Below are 25,101 nucleotides of genomic sequence, written 5' to 3' on the forward strand. Positions count from 1 at the left end.
AATTCCTTGGACTTGTGTGTTTATACACAAACAGATGACGGAAGACACTAGCGGGGTCTGCGACGTCGCTGCATTTCGGGAAAAAACGCAAGCTCGTCACACGAGGGATGCCACGTCGACCAGCTCGTGACCGAGGGCTCCGGGGAGAGTGTGTGCCCGGGCTGCTTTCACCACGAGGTGAGCGTGAAGCAGAGTAGAAGGTGAGGGGGGAGAAGGCAATCGCTCCGTGATTCACGTAAAGTCCCGACAAACCAAGTGGCCCCGCGGCAAATGCCGATCCCCACGAGTCGTGTAGCCAATCGCTGATTCACCGATTCACTTTCTTAGGCTGCCACATTTTCTACAGACCAAGGCCGGGCATATTTCTCTGTCAGCCTAGGCCAGGGGTGAGCAACCTGCAGCTCTTTATGGACTGCTTCGTAACGTAACTTATGTATGTGTGCATGTATGTGTGTATGTATGTGTGTATGTATGTGTGCATGTATGTGTGTATGTATGTGTGCATGTATTCACATACATTGGTGGCTCTTGAAACATTAAATTTTGTACTCAATTCGAAAAAAAAATGTTTCTTGTTATATTTGTTAACCCCTGGCCTAGACCAATCAAAACTTTGCAGTGTACTGAAATAAAGCTCACTACAATACCAGTACCAGATCTCGGTACAGGATTGATCCTTGCCACTCAACCACAGATGCCAACTCCCGGAGATGGCTGGCAACTCAACGAGCCCACGCTGCCCATAGAGTACCTTTTCGTAACTTTTCCATTCCTTGCAAACAAAGTAACCTGAGTGGCACCCCAATCCAAGCACGCATCGCCGCTGTGAAGCTATTCGAAGTGCAATTGGCACCTTGAGATTCGAGTACAATTTGAAGGGTTGACGGTTCTCACAATCGGCGCGCTGGTGTCGCAAGCAAGACGACGAGTGGCCACGACGCTGCTAGCTTTCGTCTCGAGACTTCCCTCGAACCTCCAGGACAAGGTCGAGATGAAGCCGGGGGCACATCGTACCGCAAGAACCAACGTTCACTCGAGCAGACTCTGCAGGGCGACACCTGCCGACTGTCACCACGAGCGTCGCTCGGTGAAGGCGTCACCACGCTACTCTGAACAACAGTGCAGTCATGGCAAATACGATATCGCACCCTGACCTGATTCCAACTCACCAGGCCTCACTATCCATAGATTTGAGTAAAGTCGAGAGGACGTGACTATTTTAGTACGTGAAAAGGAATGACATCTTGCCTGGTAGAATAGTAAGGTTTGCCCTGACAGACGTATTGTACTATTAACAATACTGTGACTGACAAGACTTATGTATTACTGACAATGCCGTTACACGATTACAACGTTACAATTCTATTACTGTTCTTACACTAATTTTACAATAGTATTGCATATATTATAACATTATATTATATAATCATATATTATTTTTTACTAGACACTTCGTTATATCTCCAGTCCAATCAGTTACCTGCACAGGAAGTGCCTCATCGAGTGTTGTTTCTTTTTAGATTTCTGATGCATTTTCTCCATCAGGTAGCAACATCATGGGATTTTACACACGGCGCTCGTTTGAAAGGACATCACAGGAGGTGACATCACGGCGCTCCGTTGTCAAGTGATGACACCTTTTTAGATAGCTATTACAACGAGTCCCGGGACCGACTCGGTGGCATGTTGGGTATGGAACAATTTGTGCTACTCTGCCTGCTCTATCAAACAGTGGACCGGGCTACGATGATGATGAGCAGAATATCCGCAGCCACAAGTCACACTCCTCGTGCTCTGCACACGCAACCCAATCACACGAGCCTCTATAGAATGTTAAACGGGTCCAAATGCGTTGCACACTGCACTCTGGGGTGTTGTGCTCTCTGCATGTTGCTCAGATTGCATTTACAGCATGTCAAATTAATACACCAGAATTATTTATTCGCTTGCTAAGAATTTAAAATCCCAAGCTACCTTTCAGTTAAACATGTGTATGTGTGTTTTACAAGTAGCCATTATTAAAACGCTCTCTCCAAATGCCTACCCTGACTTTTCAATGATCGCCTGTGTCCGAGCAGCCTGTAGCTATTAAACGTGGCAGAGTGTGGATGGCAAAAGCTGAGTTGGAAGCAACGTTTAAGCACCTCTCCATCGTCAACTTAAACTGGCAAAGCACAATATGGGAATTACAAAAATACACAACATTTTTCCCCCTCCAAGAAAAAGGAGCGGTTGAATGCGCCCTCATCTGGAAAGGCAGAGTAAAAAATTTACCCGCCGGTGAAATTTGGCAGCTTAACTTGAGCGCGAGAACGGCTCTCTTAGAGGAACTGCCTCCCCCCGTCAACCGCCGCTGTCCCCGCAGCAGCAGCAATGACGAGGCGATTGACACAGCGATGGTCGCTGGTTTAACGGCTGGTGTAGTAACGAGAGGTTCCTTTCAAACCCTGTGCTGGCAAATGCAGGCATCCAACCGACCGAACCCATGGCGCGCGACCCATTGACGGGCTCGCGGACTCCCGAGTGACTCTGGGTGGACTCACCGGACGAGTGGAACGCGACGATGGTGGCCTCACGCCCACCGGAGCTTTGTCCACCAGACATACCGCGCACACGGTAAGCTCACACGGTAAGCTCAGGTGGTAAGCACACGCGGTAAGATCTCGCGGTAAGATCTCGCGGTGAGCTCACGTGGTAAGCTCACGTGGTAAGCCCACGCGGTAAGATCTCGCGGCCAGAAGCGGTGGGTGCCCGGCATCCGGTGCATTTACCACATGTTGCCATTGCATTGCAATCATCACTCAGGCCAAATGCACGTGGATTGAACTGAAGCCACGAGATGCCACTGGAGAGCAGTCAGGCCTCCCCTCTGTCCACCCCCGCCCCCAATGCCCCACCCCCCACCCCCCTTCCACTACCCCCACCCCACCTGTCCCTCGCCCCCAATGCCCCACCTCCCTCCCACTACCCCCACCCCACCTGTCCCCCTTTACTTCAGCATTTGTGTTGTCCCGGTGTTGTTGTCCCGGTGTTGTTGGCCTCGATTGCCCTGGGCCACCCCCACCCCCTGGACTTGTGCCGCATTTAGTCGATGCTGTCGCAAATCTGCTCCACCATCTTGTTGAAGTCCTCCGGCTGGTCCGCGTACACGTGGTGCCCAGCTCCGCGTATTTGCTGGGGCGAGACGGAGGCAGTCGGTGAACGCACGCGCAGGGGTGCAAGCAGGATTGGGGGGGGGAGCCAAAGATAACGGTGGACTAAAGTCGTGTAAAACGACTTTTGTAGCCCCTGTGACCGAATCACTGGGAATACATCGTGTCTCATCAAAAACTGACCCTACCCAGGCCACTGACAAATGAGACTCATCTTGATCGCTTTGAGTTCACACAAGCTGGTTAAACAAAACAAACCTAAAATCGCAGAAGCTAAGCAGGTTCGAGGACAGAGCGGGCTGCCATGAGGAACCACTGCGCATGATGTAGGCTGCTGTCGTACCCGACCACCCACGACCGCACGTCTACGCTCTCCACCGTAACCAACCGCCATGCAACTAACTCCACCGCACACGTGCTGTGGTTGTTATGCATGGTGTTCGGTCGGACAGAGGCAGCCAGGGGTGGGGGATTAAAAAAACTGGAAGGTGTCGCGAGGTCACCATCTCCTGGCAACAGAGCAAGTGGATTAATATATATCTGTACGCGGATTCGTGTTACCCTGCATCCCCCTAACGTGCGTGTGCGCGTTTTCTCCGGTGACTCAGGTCTGCTTCCACATGCATAAAAAATAATTAATTAATGGAGTTGGCCAACAGTCCCAACATAGGACCACAGAGCTTGTGGTTTCCAATGTCTCCAAATCATTCATTCATTCTCTCTCACTCGGTCTCTCTGTGCGTTGTTCCAAGTTTAACATTATCATTATTGAGTTTGGGGGTGATGGGCACAGAATGAAATGGGGTGGGGTGGGGGGAGCGGTGCTCACCACGAGGCGCGTGCGTGAGCCGGGCCGCGCCTCCACCACCTTGCCACCCGAGCTGCTGTCGATCCACGAGCGGGCGCCGTAGATGATGGCGATGGGGATGGCCGGGTCCAGGTCGCCGATGCGGTGCAGCATGGGCCGCTTGGCCCAGCCGTACGGGATCGTCATGGCCTTGAAGGCCGTCTCACCACTGCGGGTCGTACCATGCGTACGCACACGTGCGTGCAGGTGCAGGAGCACGCGTTATTGCACACATGAACACATACAGATACAAGCGCATACACAGAGACAGTTACATAAACAGACAAAGACGGTCATTGCATCTGCCGCCGTCTGGAATGCTCCTTCTGATATTGTGCACTTTTAGATCTCGATTGAAAATTCCTTTCTTTAGACCTGCTTTTAGTGTTTAGTTTGTTGTCATTTCTCCATGCCTCCGATTAGCACGGTTGGCTACGTACGGTGCGAAAAGTCAAAATACGTACATAAAGACAAATACGTACAATAACAACCGCCATTTACCACTAAGTGGCAGTGACATCACCATGGCGCTTGTGCCAGGCTATGTGCACGTTAAAGCCACGTGAAGTGTTTAATGTCTGCTGGCAGGTCACGGGGAAGACCCAAGTGCCATGGGTTGACTGAGATGACTGGCCGATGCACCACCTGTGCCTCCTACTGTGCCAACTTGCTGAGTTTTAGCCGCCGGGCGCTCCGCTCATTATTGAGGGTCGCTCCTCCGCCCTCCGTTCTTGCTGGAGGGCGACTGCCTCCAACTATCCAGTAGCGTTTCTTCACGAGCCTTGTCCACAGAGGCTGATCTTGACACCGCTGGTACCAGTCATCGGCAAGTCCACTCAGCTCCACATTCTCTTATACAACATCACTCCATCTCTTCTCTAGCCTGTGACATGCCTGTTTAGCCCCCTCTATCCAGCCGAACAAAAACTGCTTAGACATGCGGTGGCTGGACATGCAGGCTACATGACCCAGCTAACACAGCCTTGCCTGCCAAAGAAGCTCACCGATGGGACTTAGCCCAGATCTTTCAAGGATTTGTGAGCTCCTCACACAATCCAGCCTGGTTAAACCCAGGATGGATCGTAGGCAGGCCAGCCTAAATGTTTCTATCCGGCAAAGTTGTTCCATTAGGGGGGTCCACGTTTCTCAAGCGTAGAGAAGGGAGGGCATGACCGTGACCGAGAAGACCTAAAGCTTCGTATGGAGCGACAAACCAGGTAGTTTCCACACAGCGTTACGCAGCCGATGAAAAGATAATGCCGCTCGACTGATTCGGAGTAACACCTCTGCTGCCAAAACAGAGCCGGTCATAAGCACACTGCCCAGGTATGGGCAACTCTCCACTCTCTCCACAACTACCCCATGACCAATTGGGAATTGTGGGGGTGGAGTGTCTGATGGTACAAAATACCCAGGCAGGTGCTAGCAGCCTCCTACCATTGTTATTGAGCTGATCTGGCCCATGTCTTCCAATCACTCCAGACCAGGTGCGAGCATCATGACCAACTCGGGCGTTAAAGTTACCCAACAAGATGATATATCCCGAAGGGCCACTTTAGCCAGCACCTGTGACAGGAGGTCATAGAAGGCATCTGACTCATCGGCCTTGCCTGCATCCCTCCACGGATGTTCGTCTTCGGTGGGGGCATAAGTAACCACGACCACCACTCCTCGTCTCTGGTTGATGGTAAGGTGAGCCCAAAGTAGCCTGGGGCTTACAGCTTCCCACACCTCACCGCCAAGCTCCCATGCCCTCTTCATTATTTTGTTCAGAAGAGCCACTCCCTGTTGTTTGGCAGTCTCCTGTCCTGAGTAGAAGACTGTCCTCCCCTCATGATGGCAGGAGCCAGAGCCTGTCCACCAGACTTCCTGAATACCACAGAGATCCCGGTGGTACCGGTCCAGCTCTCGATAGAGGAGTGGCAGCCTATTCTCCCCAGTGAGCATTCGAACATTCCACGTGGCCACCCACAGTGGCTGTTTCTGGAGGAACCCCGAGGGTAGGGATTCAATCTCGTGGCTCCGCCAAATGGGGTTTGGCCAGGAGACGTCATGGACGCCTGTCCCAGGGCCTCTGGCACAAGCTGAGTTGGATATTTTTTCATGGTGCAGTGTTAATGAATTGAAGGTGGAGGGGTTACCAACTCCTCGCACTCGTATACACACATGTTCATACAAATACACACAAGAACACATGCACAGATATGCAGGTATGCAAACACAGAGACACACACGCACCGACAAACACATATGTAAGCACACACATGTTCATAAAACACACATTGAAAAAGATAAACAATAACCGCCATTTTCCACTAAGTGGTGGTGACGTCACCACAGCGCTTGTGCCAGGCTATGTGCATGTTAACGTCTTCATCACTAATGTTACACGTTAACATACACATAGACACATGCATACACACAACTAAGTGAAATGTTACTCTCGAGCACAAATTTGATTTTGTAATGACGATTTCAAATTAATTACTTAAACGGTAGACTAATTACAACACAGCTTTTCGTGGCCTTTAACATCACCCCTACCACATATAGTCGAGTGGTGGAATGCAGGCATGCAATGCCACTCATTCATTCGAGGTGTAGGGGTCATGTTTAAGGGAACGTGTCACTCAACACCAAACTGAGACATCAACTGCCCCACTAAAATGTTCTTAGCAAGACTGATGGACTGTCTTCATCACTAATGTTACACTTCCAACAACAGGCAAGGTCATTGCTCCGAATTCAAAGATAGTTAAATCTTAATTCCAAAAGACTCACTTTCACATCCCAAGTTCATCACGCACCCAGAGCTAGCCTCTGGTCAGTCTGTTAAATAGACTAAAACTAAACTATTTTTATTTTACCAGGTGAGGCACACTGAGCTGTGCAGCTCTTTATCAGAAGCGACCTGGCCACAAATAATAGCTCAACAAAGTGACTTATCGTGTGTAAATTTAGAGCAGTCAAATAGACTAAATGCATGTTTCTAAATGTGGAGAGAAAAACTGGAGGACCCGCAAAAAATTCCACGTGACCACAGGGAGAGAGACACGCAAACTCTAAATACACAGGCGTCAGGGTTGGAATCAAACTCAGGACCTCCTGTATACCAGGCAAGATCATTAAACATTTCACTACCATGGCTGCAGCCGGTGCCCGGCGCTCTTAGCGACATGCGAGTGGCCTCGGCAGGCCACTACCAGAGGCTTCTTATGTATGAATGTTGAAATTCTTTCGCACCGTAAATAGCCAACCGTGCTAATCAGAGGTGCTTCACAAGTAACATGTGGTCCACGGACACCAGTTGAAGAACACTCGTACATACCATAAACAAGCATGGAGACGCATTTGTGGGATTACAATGACAGGCAGAAAGAGGAACGACACGTGTTAAGAGAAAGCGTGCAGATGTATGACATCATCCAAAGTATTAGAAAACAATAAGTATTGCCTGAGCAGGATCTGTTGTGGGAAGAGATCAATGGAAGATGGTCAAGTGTGACAACGGAGAGGCGGTTGAGGAATGGAGAGCACTTGATAGTACGTCTACGAAGGAGATGGAGCGACGATGAATACAGTTTGTGTGCGGATGCCGGATGGATTGCTGCATCGCAGGACTGTGAGGGGCGGCGGCGGCTTGAGGAGGCCTTCATCCAGCAGTGGATTGGCTACGGCTGATTGATGATTATTTAGATCAGTTGGGTGCTTTACATTTGGACATGAGAAGTCACTTCGTAGAGATATCCTTTGTGGCCAGGTCGTTTCTGAAAAATAAGCTAATAGCTCAGTGGGCTTTACTTGGTAAAATTAAATATTTTAGTTTTCAAACTTGATTTGAAGTTTTCATGACTGCAGGAATCCATACTCTTTGGTTCTTTCGGTAAAATCACGTAGGCAGAAAAATATAAAATAAATCACGACGTTTCGACAACGATTGCTTGTGTTGCAATCGAAACGTCGTGATTTATTATTTATTTTTTCTACCTACGTGACTTTACCGAAAGAACCAAAAAATATTTTAGTTTTCGTTTTATTTATAGTGATTTGCATACCTTTCCTATACTTTACACTCCTGCTTTTGTATCGATTGTTGTTGTAACTTTCTCACCCCGTGCCCCTACACTGGACACCTGTGAAAAAGAGCTTCATAGCTCATCAGAGTTCTCCAGTGTATATAAATATAAAGATCATGATTCTGATGACGATGATAACGACGACGATGAAATGTACGGCGAGGGACAGGCAGTAGCGGTGACGCGGGGCGCGAACTGCGTGCCCGTGTGTACCTGGGCGTCTGCGCGTTGCAGTGGTAGATGTACTCGCAGATGGTGTCGTCGTCAAAGAGGTTGGAAAACTTGCGCTTGAAGTCCGGCCGGAAGCGCTGCACCATGCCGGGCCCTGCTGGAACCCAACGGGAACGCTCAGCATAAGGTTTCGCGCTCGAGCGGGGCGGTGACATACAACTGCCGCTAACGTGGTCTCTCTGTCAAGGGGCGCCTGGGATAAGTGGATCGCTTGTGAGAGATTAAAATTTACCTTGCCTGGTATACAGGAGATCATGAGTTTGGACCCCATTCCTGACACCTGTTGTATATTTCGAATTTGTGTCTCTCTTCCCGTGGTCGCATGGATTTTTTCTCTGGGTCCTCCACGTTTAGAATAAACATGCGTTTAAGAGTATTTGGCTGCTATAAATGACAATGTGATGATAAGTCACTTCGTTGAGCTATCATTTGTGGCAGCCAGGTCGCTTCTGAAAAAGAGCTACATAGCTCAGTGGGCCTTACCTAAGATAAAAAACAAATAGTTTTAGTTAATTTTTTTTCTAGATTTGAAGCTTTCGTGACTGCAAGGATTCATACACTCTTAGGTTTTTTCGGTAAAGTCACGTAGGTAAAAATAAATAATAATAATAATAGAAATAAAATTATAAATCAGGACGTTTTGGAGGCAACACAAGTCTCCGTCATCAGGTGGGACCGTCACAGCTAAATTATTTAGTTTATTTTGCCCATCCCCACCTCGCGGGACCCGCCGAATGAGACTGACCCCATGGCCCGGCGGCGCGTAGGCCGGCCAGCGGGTTGAAGGGGCTCAGCACAAAGCCGATGGCCTTGACCCACATGGGCACGGGCCGCTCCTGGTCCGGGTTAAGGGGCCGCTCGGGGAAGCCCCACGGGTCCACCAGGATCAGCTGCTTCACCCTGCGATGCACGCGCACACACAGGTAACAGCTTTAAACATTTAAAAAAAAATATTTCACCAGGTGAGCTATGTAGCTCTTTTTCAGAAGCAACCTGGCCACAAACGACAATTTAACTTAGTGGCTTATCACGTGGAAATTTATAGCAGCCAAACACTTTTAAACGCATGTTTCTTAAATGTGGAGGGAAAAGCCTGAGAAACCGGTGAAAAATCTACACAACTACAAGAAGAACATGCAAACTCCAAATAAACAGGTGCCAGTGATGGGATCGAACCCACGACCTTGTGTACAACAGGCGAGGTAGTCAACATCTCGCCACCGTGGCCGCAGCCATTGCCTGATGATCCAAACAATGACCTTTGACCCAATCGGTGCACTTCTGCCACACGCCGTGTGACTACACGAAGCCATACAAGCTGGAGTACGGCGGTTGTCAGCCGGCAGAGCGGGGGGGTTGGGATGCGTAGGCTGTGGCATGGGTACTGTGCAGCAGGTGAATATATGATTGTGCACGTGGAACATCAACACCACATTCCGGCAAAAAACACCCACACTAATACACGTGAAACGAATGCCAAACACAAAAACACTGATACAAAATGTGAAACAATGCATTCTTATCTCACGAATACACAAAGTAAAACAGATGGCTTTATGACACCACATTCACTAGAGGCATGGACATGTGATCTGTATTGTGGCCTTCGTAGCATGGGTGGGTGGGAGGGTGGGGGTAGATGGTTTGACCAACAATCGGATTGTTACAAGTTGCAGGTCAACTCAGCACATCATCATCATCTCTCCGGGTTTATAAAATATGTACCATTTTGTGGGAAGTCAACAGCGATGATCTTGATCCCTATCTAAGGCATGGGGAATTTCTACCACTGGTTGGCTCGCGTGGTTGGAGTTGGAGGTAGGCTATAGTGTCCCGGTTGGCTTGTGGGATTAGGGTTGGCGCTCATGCTAGGGACTGGCGGTTTGGTTAGGCTTATACGTGTAGTGACTTATACGGTGTCACTATGGCGCTTAGCGCCACCTACTGTCGCAGGAGTGGAAACGCATGTCGGGTTGATGTGCAAGCGGGCCATAGGGGGCTCGAAGGACATGTGACGAGGAGCCGAGAGCTTCTGGCATGATCCAGAAGGGGGCGTGGCCCAAGGCGGGGCGAGGCCGGGGGGATAAAAGGGAAGCCCCGACAGGGATCGGGGCTAGTCTCTGGAATCAACCCTTGGTGCTGCGTCTCGTCATCTTCGGTCTTTGCTCGGCATCGTGGGTCAGACAGCGTGTAGGCTGACTGACCCGTTCGTGCAGTTAACCCGTTACTCACATAGTTAACTGTGTAGCGATCACTTAGCAGTTGAACCAGTGTACGTTTAGTTAAGTTACCCTGTTGGGGAGTTAATAAACGTGTTGCCTCCAAATCCAGTGTGTGCCTCCGTACAACACACTACGTTGAACTTCTTTCGTACCATACGTAGCCAACCGTGGTAATCGGAGGTGCGGGGATAAGACAAAATAAACACAAAAAGCAGCCTAAAATTCGTTTCAGACTCAGTGCTACTGGACTACCGACTCCCCGCGCCTCTCCACGGGGTCACCTCATCTCCCCGTCTCACCGCTGCGGGTGTTGCAGGGCGTACGCCGCCGACAGGTACGCGCCCAGGCTGTGCCCGAGCAGCTGGAAGCTCCGAAGCCCCATCTCCTCTCGCCAGCGCTCCATTGCGTCGATGAACAGCGTCTCGGCGCCCGCTGCGTCCATGGGAAACGTCGGGCGCGAGCTGCGACCAAAGCCTGACGGGGTGGGGGGGGTGGGAGACCGGACGGCACGGCAGAGGTGAGCGAGGTGAGCGGCGGTGCCGAGCAGGTTACTTTGGAAAAACAAAAAAGCACCAAAGTGGGCTTTGCCTGGTAGTATGGGGATGGTTTAGTTTTATTATTATATACATTTTTTAGTGGTTTATTTACGTTTCCTATACTTTGTACTCCTATTGTGTTTTTGTATTGTTTGTTGTTGCAACGTTCTTATCCGCCCCCACTGGACATCTGTGAAAAGAGCTTTGTAACTCATCAGATTCCTCCTGCAGTCTAAATAATAAGAATTTGACAATCTAGCAAGTCACTGTCAATCATTGATGCCCCATAATCCAGCAGAAATGCTACATTTCCACGCTGGTGGCCAGTATACGAAAAAGAACAATGGGTGTTTGTTTCCCAAAAGGGCCCCCTTTCTCTCTCCATAGCAATGCGGATTACGCAAATGGCTCGCAGCCAGAAATAGGGATGAGTGCCGCTGCCGCATATACACACGCTGAGCAAGGTTGGGACTATGAATAGTCAAAGATAACAAAGTGGGGACAACACAAAGGCGTGTTACTTAACAAGACGTTTTGACAACAGTGCCTAGATCACAAGCGAGCACAAGTCTACAAAGTTTGAAATATCCGCAAAGTTACAATTGGAAGTAAAGTACGCAGCTCGACTGATAATTCGATCAGGGGGACTGGAACGTTCCAGGCGTTGGCCCGTGGGGATTCACGTGCTAATTCGCGGTTAAAAATCGCAAGTCTGGAGAGGGCACCATCTTATTCTTCTTGTGTCCTGCCACAACAGTCACATGTTTGTCCAGTATCTGGCACTTGGTAATATACGGCCGGGGTCTGTAGCCCTGGTGAGGTGCTCCATGGTTCACAGCTCCACCAGGAGCTACAGGACCAGGGCGCCACGTGGGTGAAGATTGAGAGCCATTGTTATTAGGCAGGGGCAGGGTGTACTGCGTCCTGCACATCACCTTCTATACAAGGGGTGGGGCCCGCCTATTAATAAATAAAAATTAAATGGGAAGTAAAAATTTGCAGATCACACATTTCCTAAAGTTCACAATGTAAGAGCGTGGTGTGTGAAACAATGGTGACTTGTAGTTATAGCTGCAAATCCACTCTGCACAGACACTTCACGCGCCAGGCGGTCCCCGGTTCACTCCTGCGCCGTAAAGTAACTGCTGTGGCACTGGATGGTACGGTGATTTTCCATAGTTGCAGGGGGGGGGTAAGTTTTACCTCTTCTATTGCCGTAATATGACAAAGCAACATGGACAACATTACGCGTTATAAATGGGCTACATTTGGCCTTCCTGAAAATAGTGGGGCTTTGGAAAGAAATGGACAATTCGGGGGTGGCACCCACCACTCAATTAGCGCAGCACTGAGCACTTCTTGTGAACTTATTTGGTGCCGTACGGAGCCAACCATGCTAATTGGAGGACATCAGCTGCAGTGGCGACTGCTTAAAACGGGGCTCTCGTGGGTGATGGAGAGGAACGCAGCGCAGGGAGACGTGAACCGGAGGGGATCGGTGGGTGAATGAAGCCGTGGGAGTTGCCAGAAAACGTACAGCAATGTACAAAAGCTCTTGGCCTTGTCCAGAACACCAGCCCACAAATAACTGAATGTGTTGCTGTTTTGGCTTTTTTATAACCACCTAACTCAAAGAGTTGCAATGCCGTGGCCATCCCATGTGTATCGTCAAATCTACTTTGTTCCAGCCTGCGTCAATCCTTGTGGTGATTTTACATCTTTGAATAAAATGCAGCATCATTCAGACCCAGTGTCGTCGCTACTGAGCAGACGAGGCGGGAACTCAGAATCAGAATCTTAATTTATCCTGGAGAAATCCGATGAGCTATGAAGCTCTTTTTGTCCAGCAGGGGCCGGATCAGGAAGTTGCAACAAAAAAAGGAGTGCAAAGCAAATCACAAAAAATAACTACACCTGAAGGAGGAGTGATTGGTTGGTCAAGGGGGCTGGCGGCTATGGGGGCCAAAGGGGGTGCAACTACTGACCCAGGAGGTCAAATGCGTGCACGCGGCGACGCCGGGCCATCGAGTCCAGGTTGAGGGCCCAGAGGCCGACGCCGCCGCCAAAGCCGTGCACTAGCACGAGCGGGGTGCTGGTGTCGGCCATGCCGCTTTGCTCCAGCTCTGGATTGGTCACCGTGATGCTCCAGAGGCGGTCCTCGTCCAGCACGTCCACGTAGCGGCCCACCCACTTGCTCTTTAAGCCTGCGCCGGCAACGGGAGCGGAGTGAGAGTGGGTGAGGGGGGGCCCAGACGAAGCACGCGGCGCGAGGTTGCTTATCGAACGACGCTACTGGGAAATGGGTTTACTTGCTGGAAAACAAGGGACTTGTAAGGTTACTTTAAAATGCTGGTAGGATCCCGACTCCATAAACTAAATTAAATTTTTATTTTAACAGGTAAGGCCCAGTGAGCAATATAGCTCTATATAGCTCTATTTCATAAGTGACCTGGCTACAAACAATAGCTCAACAAAAGTGTCTTGTCATCACGTGAAAATTTAAAGCAGCCAAATACTCTAAACGCACGTCGATTCTAAATGAAGTGAAAAACCGGAGGACCCAGAGAAAAATCCATGCAACCACGGGAAGAACATGCAAACTCCAAATATACAGCAGCAGGCATCATCAGGGTCAGGATTGAACCCACAACTTCCTTCATACCAGGCGAGGGAGTTAACAACTCGCCAGTGCAGCACCCCATCACCGTAATTTATGGCTTGATATCATGCCTCACACAAGTACAAAACAGGTCCCGAAGCACAAATAGACTTAATAAGCACAACTTAACGACTGGCTGGCAGCAAATGTGAACTTTGAATCACATTCCATCTCTCCGAGTTGCCTAAACAAGTGCCACCGTGTGGAAAGTTAACAGTGGTTATATCATGGGAGCATGGCCTCTGCCATGGAAATGTGGATTTCCACCATGGATTCACCACTACAAATGAACACATACACTACCTTACTGCTCACGCGAGCACGGTAGGCAGTCACTTCATATTCATCCATTTTTCCCACTTAATACTTGTTTTTTTAAACCACTACATTTGCTTAAGTCCTATTCATTTTTATTTTTTCCCACATTTTCTCACACGCTGCATCTGCCCAAGTCCCATCTTTAATAACACGCTCGCTTACGTTTATTCAGTGTGTGCGACGAGCCAAATTAGTGATGATAAAAATTCACATTCAACCAAGTTACCACCCCTACGAGGGCCTGACTTCAACACCTTCTGATTGCGCAACCAAAACCCTCCACACCTTCATTCGTTGTTGCAGTAAATCACAAGGGTAAAATAGGGAATCACTTATCACAAGTTGAAAACATAATTATCACCTATTTCCAATATTTATCTTTCCGTAAAAAAATATAAGCACAACCCATCAGCCACAAAACCTTCTGGCAGTGAATCTTACATACATGTCAACCGATACGGTTTACCCGTATTATTGTACAGGGAAAGTGAGTTTTCAGGTCCATACGGTGTACAGCCGTTTCAATACGGGCCATTTTTTATTTTTTGGTCTATTTGTTTGTGTTTCTCCCTTGTGATGGGACTTTGTAGGTACGGTGTGACCAATAAGGTCTCAATTGGTCTGTAATAAGGTAGGCACTGATAAGGGGTTGACAGGTATTATCTTATCAGCAGGTTTGGTTTAATTCAAGCAACCTCGAGATCGGTTTCGAAATCCTTATCAGTCAGAATTGCTTAAATCAACTCAGGTAAACTCTCCGGTCTTTATAGGCAAGGCCACTCTCTGCGAGATGTCGGTCCAAGTTTTACGCAAAACTACATACAGCAATACACAACACAAACAAATAATTATTGAGAAGTTGCTGTTCTGCCCTGTGCCATAACACTGCACATTGACTGTGGAAACAGCTGCACTTAATAAAATCATAACCTGCATTATGTGTGTATTTTGCAGGGAGGCAGGCTGACAGCAGAGCCAACGAAACGTAATTTGTTCAGTACTTGTTTGTATGTTTCATAGTTTAATACTTAACAGCCCTTTGGCGACCTGCTGATATGTAAAGAGCCTCCCCATGCTGTGCTGGTCACGGCCATTGCTCGACCATCCTTTACCACGCGAGCGAGTCCGGGTTGGGGAAAGGGGTGGCACAGGACCAGTTCAGGTTCCAATCACCACTCGCATTAGCCATGCCTAGAAATACATTTCAGGTGGCGGGATGCACAGAACAAATCGGTGTTACCCACTGCACCACCGCTCTTCCCCATGAAGCTAAGCATTGGTCGAAATCTCCCACCACATCAGCCATCTCCGGTCTTACGGGCAGCTGCGCAAACGAGATTGTTCCATCTCACAGGGAGGATAGGACGATGTCAAAATATCCGACGGGGTGGCGGTCAAGGTCACCGTGGGAATCGCTCGCATGGCACAAGCCGGGCCGGGGTGCGCACTTACATTGGAGGACCTTTTCCTCGGCCACCTTGAGCAGCCCGTTGGAGGTTGGGCTCCACGAGGGCAGCCACCCCGACAGCCAGCCAGACCTGCGACCCACAGCAAAATATAAACAATGTTGCTTGCAACAAATGAACCACGACACTCTGCTGATCTCGTCAAGGAGCATAATCCATCACATGTACTCCGAGCATCCTCACAGCAGGGGTTTTGGCTGGCCATCGAACAAAGATGGTCACTCCATCGCGCGCTTTCGGATGCGCTTTTGCTGCCGTTTGGAATGCTCTTCCTTCCAATATGAGGAAGCCGCTGGAGCTATGCACTTTTAAATCATTAAAAATGAAAACTAATTTCTTTAGAACTGCTTTTTGTGTTTAGTTTGTTGTCCCCACCCCGATCCTCCGATGAGCAGTGCGAAAGACGTTCAACATACATACAAACTAGGCATGCTCGTTTGATTCAAAATTATTATATCATCTGGTGAGGCCCATTCAGCCAAGCAGCTGTTTTAAACAACAAAAATGACCCCCAAGACAGGCAGCAGTGGCGGCAGTTATACAGGGATACACAAATCTGCCGATTGACAAGAAATTGCATTGATGCGATGATTATGACTGGCTCTCTACATTCTTCGCATTACAATGATCAGCAGCAAATCCAGTTTTCCGTTCCAACCACGACGTAGACAGTTCCCTGTTCAAGTTGCATTTGCAATCACACCATCAACAAAGCGCAAGGACAGTCACTTCATCATTTGGGATTGTATTTGCCGCAGCCAGTTTTTGCTCGTGGACAATGACACGTGACATTGTCAAGAGTTACGTCAGCATCAAATGCCACCGTATTGATTGAAGACCCATTTTGTTTAGAAGAGAATGGAGTGTATACGAAAAATGTTGTATAATAAACAGGTCTTTAGGCAGTGATTAAACATGTCGTTTCATTTTTTAAATTATTTGATTCAATAAAATAATTTCGGTATACTTTTACACGTAGGTCAACAACACCCATCGCATACATATTCACGCATGAACAACCTCATCCCTTGGGTCCGGGTAACGGGCCATCCCAGCTAGTAAAAAAAATAGTGACATTTACGTGCAAAAAAAAGTGTCAATGCCTGAAACTTAACATATTATAGTTTTTTATTTAACAGCCAGTCTTATTGGCGTATGTGTTGAGTTTATATATACACACAACATGCAGCCTTCCTACTACGAAACCTTATGCAGTGGCAAGCCAACTTTCTATGTACATTGGAAGACAAGCGAACCAAGTCCAGTGAACAAAAGTCTAAAAATAAAACTACTGCCGACTCCCGCTGGCAAGTGACTCAGCACATTTTGCTTATGGGTAAGGTGAACACAAGTTGTCCTATGAGCTGATGCAACCATACACCACGGCAAGGAGGCCCGCGAGTGATGTCACGGGGTCATTTAACGTCCACTCCCGAGTCAAGACGGTGCTCTCTTTGTACGGTTATTAAAAAGCCACGGTAATAACGAGGGTGGCCTGCTAGATTCGAACCCGCGAACCACTGCCACAAGCGGCAAACGCAGCGCTACCCCCCCCCCCGCTCGGTTGGGTCGCCGCGTCAGCCGCCCCGTCACCCGCGCCCCCCCTATGGCATTGGAGATAACCTCTTCACGTCAGTGCCCATCACTTTGGGTGTCGTACATTCCGGAACGAGCATGTTTATTATCCCGGCGCGTTCAAAACGTTCCTCCACATTCTGTTATGAAATCAGAGGCTCAAGTGAATACGCAGAAAAGTGTTCCAACGCTGCCGTCCCCCTTAACTTGAAAAAACCGAGCCGCCCGAAGCGCAGCAGGAATCCGTTTGATTACGTAAATCCAGCGGCACTGGCGACACTGACCGGCCTTGTTGACCACTGTGGTGCAAAGCGTACAACTTGTGACAGGGCTTGGGGGGCGTGCAGGGGCAATGTTATCGCGTTACTCGACCATGCTGCCCGCCCCCGACTGACGACTGCCATTCGTCACTCGGTTTAATAAAACCAACATTGCAGGCAGCAATGCAAATGCATACCACAAACAAGCGACTTTCTAAACAACTTCTTTGTAAAGGACTTCTTCAAGCAAAGCCAACAAGGCTGCACTCATTGCACACACAAATCGCTCGCCACAAATGAACCACAACACCGCCACGCGGTCTCGTCAAGGAACGTAAACCATCTTCACGCCAATTTCGGTGATCCTCGCAGCAGCAGTAGCGCCTTTTGGCTAATCAATGAACAAAGACGGTCACCAAATCACGTGCTTTCAGATGCGCATCTGCGGCCGTCTGGAACGCTCTTTATTTCGATGTTAGAAAATCACTGGGAGCCGTTCACTTTTAAATCATCTAGATTAAAAACGATTTTTTTCAGAACTGCGTTTTGTATTTAGTTTGTCCTTCCCCCGCACCTCCAATCAACACGGTTGGCGACGATTGTGCGAAAGAAGCACAACACACATACAACATGTTTGACCACACCATGTACACGCCTATGTCAATCCACAGCTGGATGAGTGCCTCTCCGTGTGGTGTGGGTTACGGAGGGGGGTGTTATTTGACCATACTTGACCATGCCGGTCAGGTGAAAGGTCTAAAATGCTCGTCGTTAGTTTGAATACTCTCGGCAGTGAGCAACTCCCAACAGTTTGAAAGTCTGCAACGCAAAATTGAGATTTCTCAGCATGGAGAAAGCAACAACATTAAACAATAACTCGGCGACGCTTAATCATACATTGCTTTCGAGACGCTGGTTAAAAATCTTAGAAAGTGTAGGAAACACAGCAATTGGCAGACGCAACACCAATGACTCGATTAATCCGATAAGAAAGCAACCCTGCTGGAACGTCACACGCAGGAGCAGGCACCTCTCACTTCTCTGCCACTGATAGAGGCTAAAGTTTATTGCGGCAAAGTTGTACAACTGTGGAACGCGTGGCAAGTCTCCAAGCGAGAGCAGCGCATGACGCTGCTTCTGTTCGTCATCCGCAGTGTTGCCTTACTGCCCATAAAAAGTATATTCATTTGTTTATTACAGCCAATCGCTCAAAAGTCACATGAGCAATTGGGTAGTAATCATCTTACTCGGCTCCCCCAAAGCTGGAGGTGGAAACTACATGTTCCCATGGTAAAGGTCAGCATCTGTAGGATGACCACTGTTGACTCACCGCGAAGCTACGCTAATTTTCATCAGGCGGCAGAAAGACAACGAGCTGAAATGACCCCTCGGCTGAAATCTTGAATTTGCGAGCAAAGCGCTTGATCCACCGCGTCAGCGGGATGTACTCACGAAAACGCGACTGAAATGCCAGGCGTGAACACAGAGCCAAGCTGGGGCAATACGAAGCAACGCGGATGGAAGTTGAACTTCACGACTCGCGACCACCGAGCGCGTTATCTGTGCTTGGGAAATAAAGCGTTATCAAACTTGGCACCGCACTCGCGTGACCGTGGAATCATCGACAACGACCGACCTCGCAGTTATCTGCGGACCACCGTGTGGGTGGAGTTGCTCCTCCACGTGAGAGTCACTCCACCGGACACGTTCCACATGAAAGGTGCGGGCAGAAAGACTCGGCGCCGTGACGTCGCCGGCCAAGCTACCACTCACATTCGAACCTATTAACATCGTACACCGTGGCAATGATCGCCACGCAGCTTAAAACACTGTGTTACAACCGTATTTTTATTTTATTTTACCTGGTAAGGCCCCACTGAGCTGCAATGTAGCTCTTATTTAGAAGCGACCTGGCTATCACAAATGTGGCTTATCGCGTGGAACTTTATAGCAGCCGAATTCTCTTCACCGTGTGACGTTGATTCTAAATGTGGAGGGAAAAATCGGAGGACTCTGAGAAAAATACATGCAACCACGGGGAGAACATGCCTCGTCAGGGTCGGGATCGAACCCATGACCGCCTGCATACTAGGCAAGGGAGATAACATTTTGCCACTGCAGCGCCGAACGGTTATCGTGATAAAATTTTCCTGGAAAAACCTGAAAACAAGTCAGTGTCCCCCTTGTTACTTTAGGTGCTGGTCAGTGCTAAACTCCATCATTGGTTCTCATGTTACTTTTTTAGCATCATCAATAAGTCAAATAAAAGCCAATAACAAGGAAGTCCAGCCTCGTGTGTTTGTGAAACTATGTTTCAATGAACCACGGCCAGTGCCTTGAGGAGCCTTGCTGCCAGTCCTTGATTGGGGCTTACGGGGAACGCGTCGTGTGCTGTTTAAATGTTTGTGCATGTGCGATCGTTGCGAAGATTCAACTGGATTCAATTATTGACTCCATTACTTTTGGAAGAGATGATTCATTAATAACCAGAGTTCCAACCCAGTTTTGTTTGTCCGACATACATTGGTCATACCCGTCTCTACCAATAGAGCAACGGTCTGACTTTCTTCCATCGTGTTCACTTCGCCTGCGCACATCTCCTATTGGACCATTCACTGCCTCATCCTTGTTTCTCGTGGAATATGCCTGTTTTTTCAACGGTTTTACTTAACTTGATTCCTGTGTCGTGGTCAAATCTTGTACAAAAAATTTCGTCTACTTCCTGTAGTCCAATCAATTCCACATTGTGCACACATACTCAGATCCGGCGAGCATGCATGCCTGTATTAAAATCTGCATCGATTAATCAATTAATTCGCTACTTTAAAGCAATTTACATTTTGCATGGACGCCTTATTTATATATATATGTGTAGGTAAAAAACGCCACGGTCCCTAAACTCTCGAATCGCCTCGCCCAAAAAGCAGGCGCCACGTGTCTCAGGCACGCCTGCTCCGTGTGAACTTGTTAGGAGCAGCCTCACTCCACACAAACAAAAGTTGTACATTGAAGATTAATTTATAAAGTTATCAATTAATTCAAGTAAGCGTTGATGTGGGAGCAGGCGCCGCATCATTGACGTACTTCTCGACCGTGAGTTAAACGAAGTTGTTAATAAAACCGTTGTTTTTAAAAAAAAATTAAGGAGTTTTTCTTTAAACATGCCTGTTTATTTTGTTAATATTACATTGTTGTGCATTACGTACGTCCGACATTGCCCATTTCTCTGAGAGTATCACTTTCATGTTGTTGTTTTGCTCTGTGATGATTTGCCACAACTAGTTGGGCAACTGCCTAAACGGGATTTTCCATGCCCCTACGACCAATTTCGTCGGGATGCATCAAACCAGCTGGGCCACGTAGTCGCTCAGCGGTAGAGAAAGCAACACGCAATCGAAAAGGTCGCGAGAGTTCAAATCCTGGTTGGGGGTTGAATCAGCCCGTCATCCCTCCGGGGTCACCATGAGTGCTACGGTGATTAGCCACTTCGTTGAGCTATCATTTGTGGGCATATCGCTTCTGAAAAAAAAGTTAAATAGCTCAGTGGACCTTACCTGGTAAAATAAAAAAGATTAGTTTTAGTCAATAAAATAAATAGCACTTTGTGAAGTCACAACTGTGGTTGTCCCGTTAAGAAACTTTCCCACGGCATAAGGATTTCCACCACGGGCTCAGGACTGTAAACAGGAGATGAGCACTACCCTCAATGCTCATTACAGCAGCCAAATCATTGTGAAATATTTCAACCCTGCAAGAATGATTCTATACGCTTGAACCTGAACTGATTACTATAATAGCATGTTACAGTAGTAGCATCAACAGAAGCCAGTCTCATGAGTTAGCACGGTTGGCTACATACGGTTCAAAAGAAGAACAACATACAGTACATGAGTAATGTATTGATGGCAATTCCCCCCAAACTAATTAATTAAAGACAATCAGATCTGACCTATAAGTCAACACATAGAAGACACAAGCACGTTATGTTTGTTGACCTGAAATTAAGAACAATGCACTTTTAGTTTGCCATTCGTCCAGTTAAAACAGTCACAACAAACATGAATAACGTTAAAGTGAAAAATGTAATCAATTGTCACTTGAAATTGGAATACACTGGCTTCTTGAAGTTTAAACACTCATTGGAATGTAACAATCCAAAGCACACAGTTCCATACACATGTAGCTCAACTAACACCACCCCCTCCCCAAAAACCACAATCGGCGACGCTTAGGCCAATGACCTTCCCCCAAAGCACATCCTGTACACACACACACATTGAGGTTTGTGTGTGTGTTCATTGTGCTTTCCACACCAATGCCAGCCCAGCAACATCACCAGATGTGTGGGTTTATGATCTCGTCACGGCCCTGTAAAATCGATAGCTCCCAATGGTTGTACGGTACTGTGCAACCGAGCAGCAACCACCAAACACACACTGAGAAAACGAACATCATTATACACCAGGGGTGGGGAACGTCCGGCCCGCAGGCCGTATGAGGCCCCCGAAATCATTTGGTGTGGCCCTGCCAAGGCAACCGCAGGCGGGACTCGAAATTCAATAAATCTAGGAGCAAACCTGGAAAAGCAGTTGCGAGTAGCAACATCATCAATACCAGCTAGCATCACACGCCTCACCAAAGAGAAGCAGTTCCAGCCATCACATTAGGGGTGAGTTAATTAAATGTTTGACCAAATATAACAGTCTAATTTCTAAGTTGATAATTTTGTATGGCCCGCGAATGATGTTATAAATATCCAAATGGCCATTTGCAGAAAAAAGGTTCCCAACCCCTGTTATACACGGTGGGTTTACTGGTTGGGTGGGCGGTGTCAGTGTATTAGCTTGTTATAGGCCAATCGTCTAACACAGTGGGGTCGGGCAACCTGTGGATCTGGAGCCGCCTATGAGGCTCTTTCAAGGACTTGCTTCGTGACGTAATATTCACACGCATCGCCGCTCGTGAAATATCGAGGGGGGGGGGTTTGAACCTAATTGGAGAAAATGTTTTTCCTCTTCTTGTTATTTTGTTTGCCGACCCCAGGTCGAGCAGATAAAAGAGAAAATTCACCAAAATGTTGGACTGTTTGTCTTGTCCGAAGATAACCGCAAGAGCCTAATGCATTAAAAGGTTGAAGTGCGTTCGATCACATCAGAAACAGGGCAGAGTTCACGAACTTTACGGTCGTGAGTCAATGAGGGGAAAATCGGCATTGCCATGGTGGGTTCCAGTCTCCGCCACAAGACAAACACTTTTTGAGCAGCGCAGCGGTGGCGAGGTGTTAACTCCTTCGCCTGGTATACAGGTGGTCGTGGGTTAGATTCCGACCCTGACGACGGCTGCTGCTGTATATTTGGAGTTAGCGGTGTCCACCCCCGCCCCCCCCCCCCTGGTCGCGTGGATTTTTTTTTTATTCGGATCGTCCGGTTTCCCCTCCACATTTAGAATCAACATCACGCGTTTCGAGTATTTGGTGCTATAGATTTCCACATTATGATAAGCCACTTCGTTGAACTATCATTTGTGGCAGCCAGGTCGTTTGCCTTGCACGCTAAAGTAAAAAGTTCCCATACAAGTGGTCTCAACCACAGAGCTGATGTAACAACACTGCAATCCGCTCGTTCATTAAAAAAAAACTCTTTCAAAAGTAAAACGAATCTCATGAATGCGTGGTCGAGACAGCGAATTTGCATAATAGCAGCCGCACGCTTACCGTAATTATAATCTAATAAAGCGTTTACAACACAATCGCCGCATCCAAAACACAACCAGAGGCGCGAACAGTCGAACCCCCCTGTGCCTCACAGCAACAAGAGACCCGGTTCGATCCCTGTGCGAGGAGGCAGCTCCCGCATTCGTTCCATCGACTGCCGTGCCGGGATATCGAACCACACAAAGATCCCCCGTATAGCCCGCACAGACTGCTGGGCCAAGTGCTGTGAGCGAACACCTCTGAAGGCCGCCACGGCACACGAGGGGGTGGGGGTTGGCCAGCAACCACGCCCGTCCGCCTTTGTCTCCCCCAGTGGCGATGTTTACACACCACCGCACCAGGTACTCATTTGAGGCTGAGTCGACCTAGGTGTGGGACGGGGCGCGGGGTTTGTAGCGCAGCGCGCTAACTGCTACATTACCGGGATGTCGGCATCACACACGACATACACACAAAGACAAAGATCCCCCGTATAGCCTTAACAGACTATAGGGGCAAGTGCTGTTAGCGAGCACCTATGAAGGCCATCTCTGGGAGTGGGTGGCCAACACCACGCCCGGCCGCCTTTGTCTCCCCAGTGGCGATGTTTACTCATTTGAAGCGGAGTCGACACATACACAACACATTCAGATACGACATATACACACACACATACAGACACGACACACACATACAGACACAACACACACACACACATAGACACATACAGACACGACGCACACATACACACACGACACATACACACACGACACACACGACACACACATACAGACACATACAGACACGACACACACATACAGACACAACACACACATAGACACATACAGACACGACGCACACATACACACACGACGCACACATACACACACGACACATACACACACGACACACACGACACACACATACAGACACATACAGACACGACACACACATACAGACACGACACACACATACAGACACATACAGACACGACATACACATACGACACATACACACACATACAGACACGACACATACACAACACATACATACATACACGACAGATACATATATATACACAACACATACAAACACACACGCACAGCACACGGCACCTGTGGGATTGCAATCCCAGTGTACTATTCACCATCACAAAGGTCCCCCCGTGTGAGGCTTTAACAGACTGCTGGGGGCCAAGTGCTCTTAGCGAGTAACGCGCCTGCTAAGCAGTCCCGGCAGGGGCAGACGCACGAGGTGAATGAGCCGCACCACGCCCGGCCGCCTTTGTCTCTCCCCCCCCCCCCCCCCAATGTTGCTACCGAATGTACAAAGCACCGCACCCGGTAACGCGCCGCGCTTCATCGATCTAGGAGAGGCCCAGGACCGGTTCCAGATTCACCGCCGCCGCCACGCAGCACACCGCCGTGTTGTGCAACAGGCATCGGCCCGCCATCAACAGCACCCACAGCGACCCCCCTCTGCGTTAAACAACGCACACGACACAACTTTTATACCACCAACACCACCACCACTACCCCCAAGAAAACCGCACAAAGAAAACAGAAACTTCAAACCGCGGACGATAACACACGGGCGCCCATGGTTTTAAGGACAGGAGCCGGCGTTGAGGTGAATTTAAAAGGCGCGACGAGCCCTTGAAGCGACAAAGTTAAAAGATTTAAACATTCACGCGCAAACCCCTCACCGCGCCTCCACCACCTCCTGCTCGGCCATCGCTGTGGGAAATCTGCGCCGTGACATCACGACACCGATATCGCCTAGCGCGGTGACGTCATTACGCCAACTTACGCAGGCGCGGTGACGTCATTACGCCAACTTACGCAGACGCGGTGACGTCATTACGCCAACTTACGCAGACGCGGTGACGTCATTACGCCGATATATCCAAGCGCGGTGACGTCACTACGCCGATATCTCCATGCGTGAGTGACGTCTGCGCGTCGCAGTTTCAAAAGCCGGGGAAGGTGACGTCACCACGCCGCGGATGGTGGGTGACGCAACAAGTGACTTTACCGAAAGAACCAAGAAGATGCATCCCTGCAGTCA

The 25,101-nt window shown here is 48.7% G+C and overlaps 1 protein-coding gene across 2 annotated transcripts; it reads right to left on the minus strand.

The window, feature by feature from the left end:
* Nucleotides 1-2,980: 2,980 nt before the first annotated feature.
* Nucleotides 2,981-24,820, minus strand: ABHD4 (abhydrolase domain containing 4, N-acyl phospholipase B). Of its 2 annotated transcripts, none has more exons than XM_078617458.1 (8): nucleotides 24,740-24,820; nucleotides 15,494-15,579; nucleotides 13,050-13,268; nucleotides 10,828-11,002; nucleotides 9,052-9,206; nucleotides 8,289-8,400; nucleotides 3,982-4,168; nucleotides 2,981-3,174 (listed from the first exon to the last, which is right to left on the minus strand). In XM_078617458.1, the coding sequence occupies exons 1-8, from the start codon at nucleotides 24,793-24,795 to the stop codon at nucleotides 3,085-3,087; spliced, it is 1,080 nt and encodes a 359-aa protein (XP_078473584.1). In that variant the 5' UTR covers nucleotides 24,796-24,820; the 3' UTR covers nucleotides 2,981-3,084. The 2 variants fall into 2 exon arrangements, with proteins under 2 accessions (XP_078473584.1, XP_078473583.1); XM_078617457.1 differs by having other exon boundaries at nucleotides 8,289-8,403.
* Between the last annotated feature and the right edge of the window lie 281 nt (nucleotides 24,821-25,101).

This window comes from Lampetra planeri, chromosome 54 (assembly GCF_965212315.1).
Source record: "Lampetra planeri chromosome 54, kcLamPlan1.2.h2, whole genome shotgun sequence".
Lineage (NCBI taxonomy): Eukaryota > Metazoa > Chordata > Hyperoartia > Petromyzontiformes > Petromyzontidae > Lampetra > Lampetra planeri.

Excerpts from the sequence above, each read along its gene's own strand:
- ABHD4 (XM_078617457.1), bottom strand. The coding sequence starts at position 24,795 with ATGTCACGGCGCAGATTTCCCACAGCGATGGCCGAGCAGGAGGTGGTG. Across the intron at positions 11,003-13,049 it reads GCACGCATTTGACCTCCTGG|GCTTTGGTCGCAGCTCGCGC; the intron begins GTCAGTAGTTGC and ends CCACCCCGTCAG. Across the intron at positions 3,175-3,981 it reads GCTCACGCACGCGCCTCGTG|CAAATACGCGGAGCTGGGCA; the intron begins GTGAGCACCGCT and ends GTCTCGCCCCAG.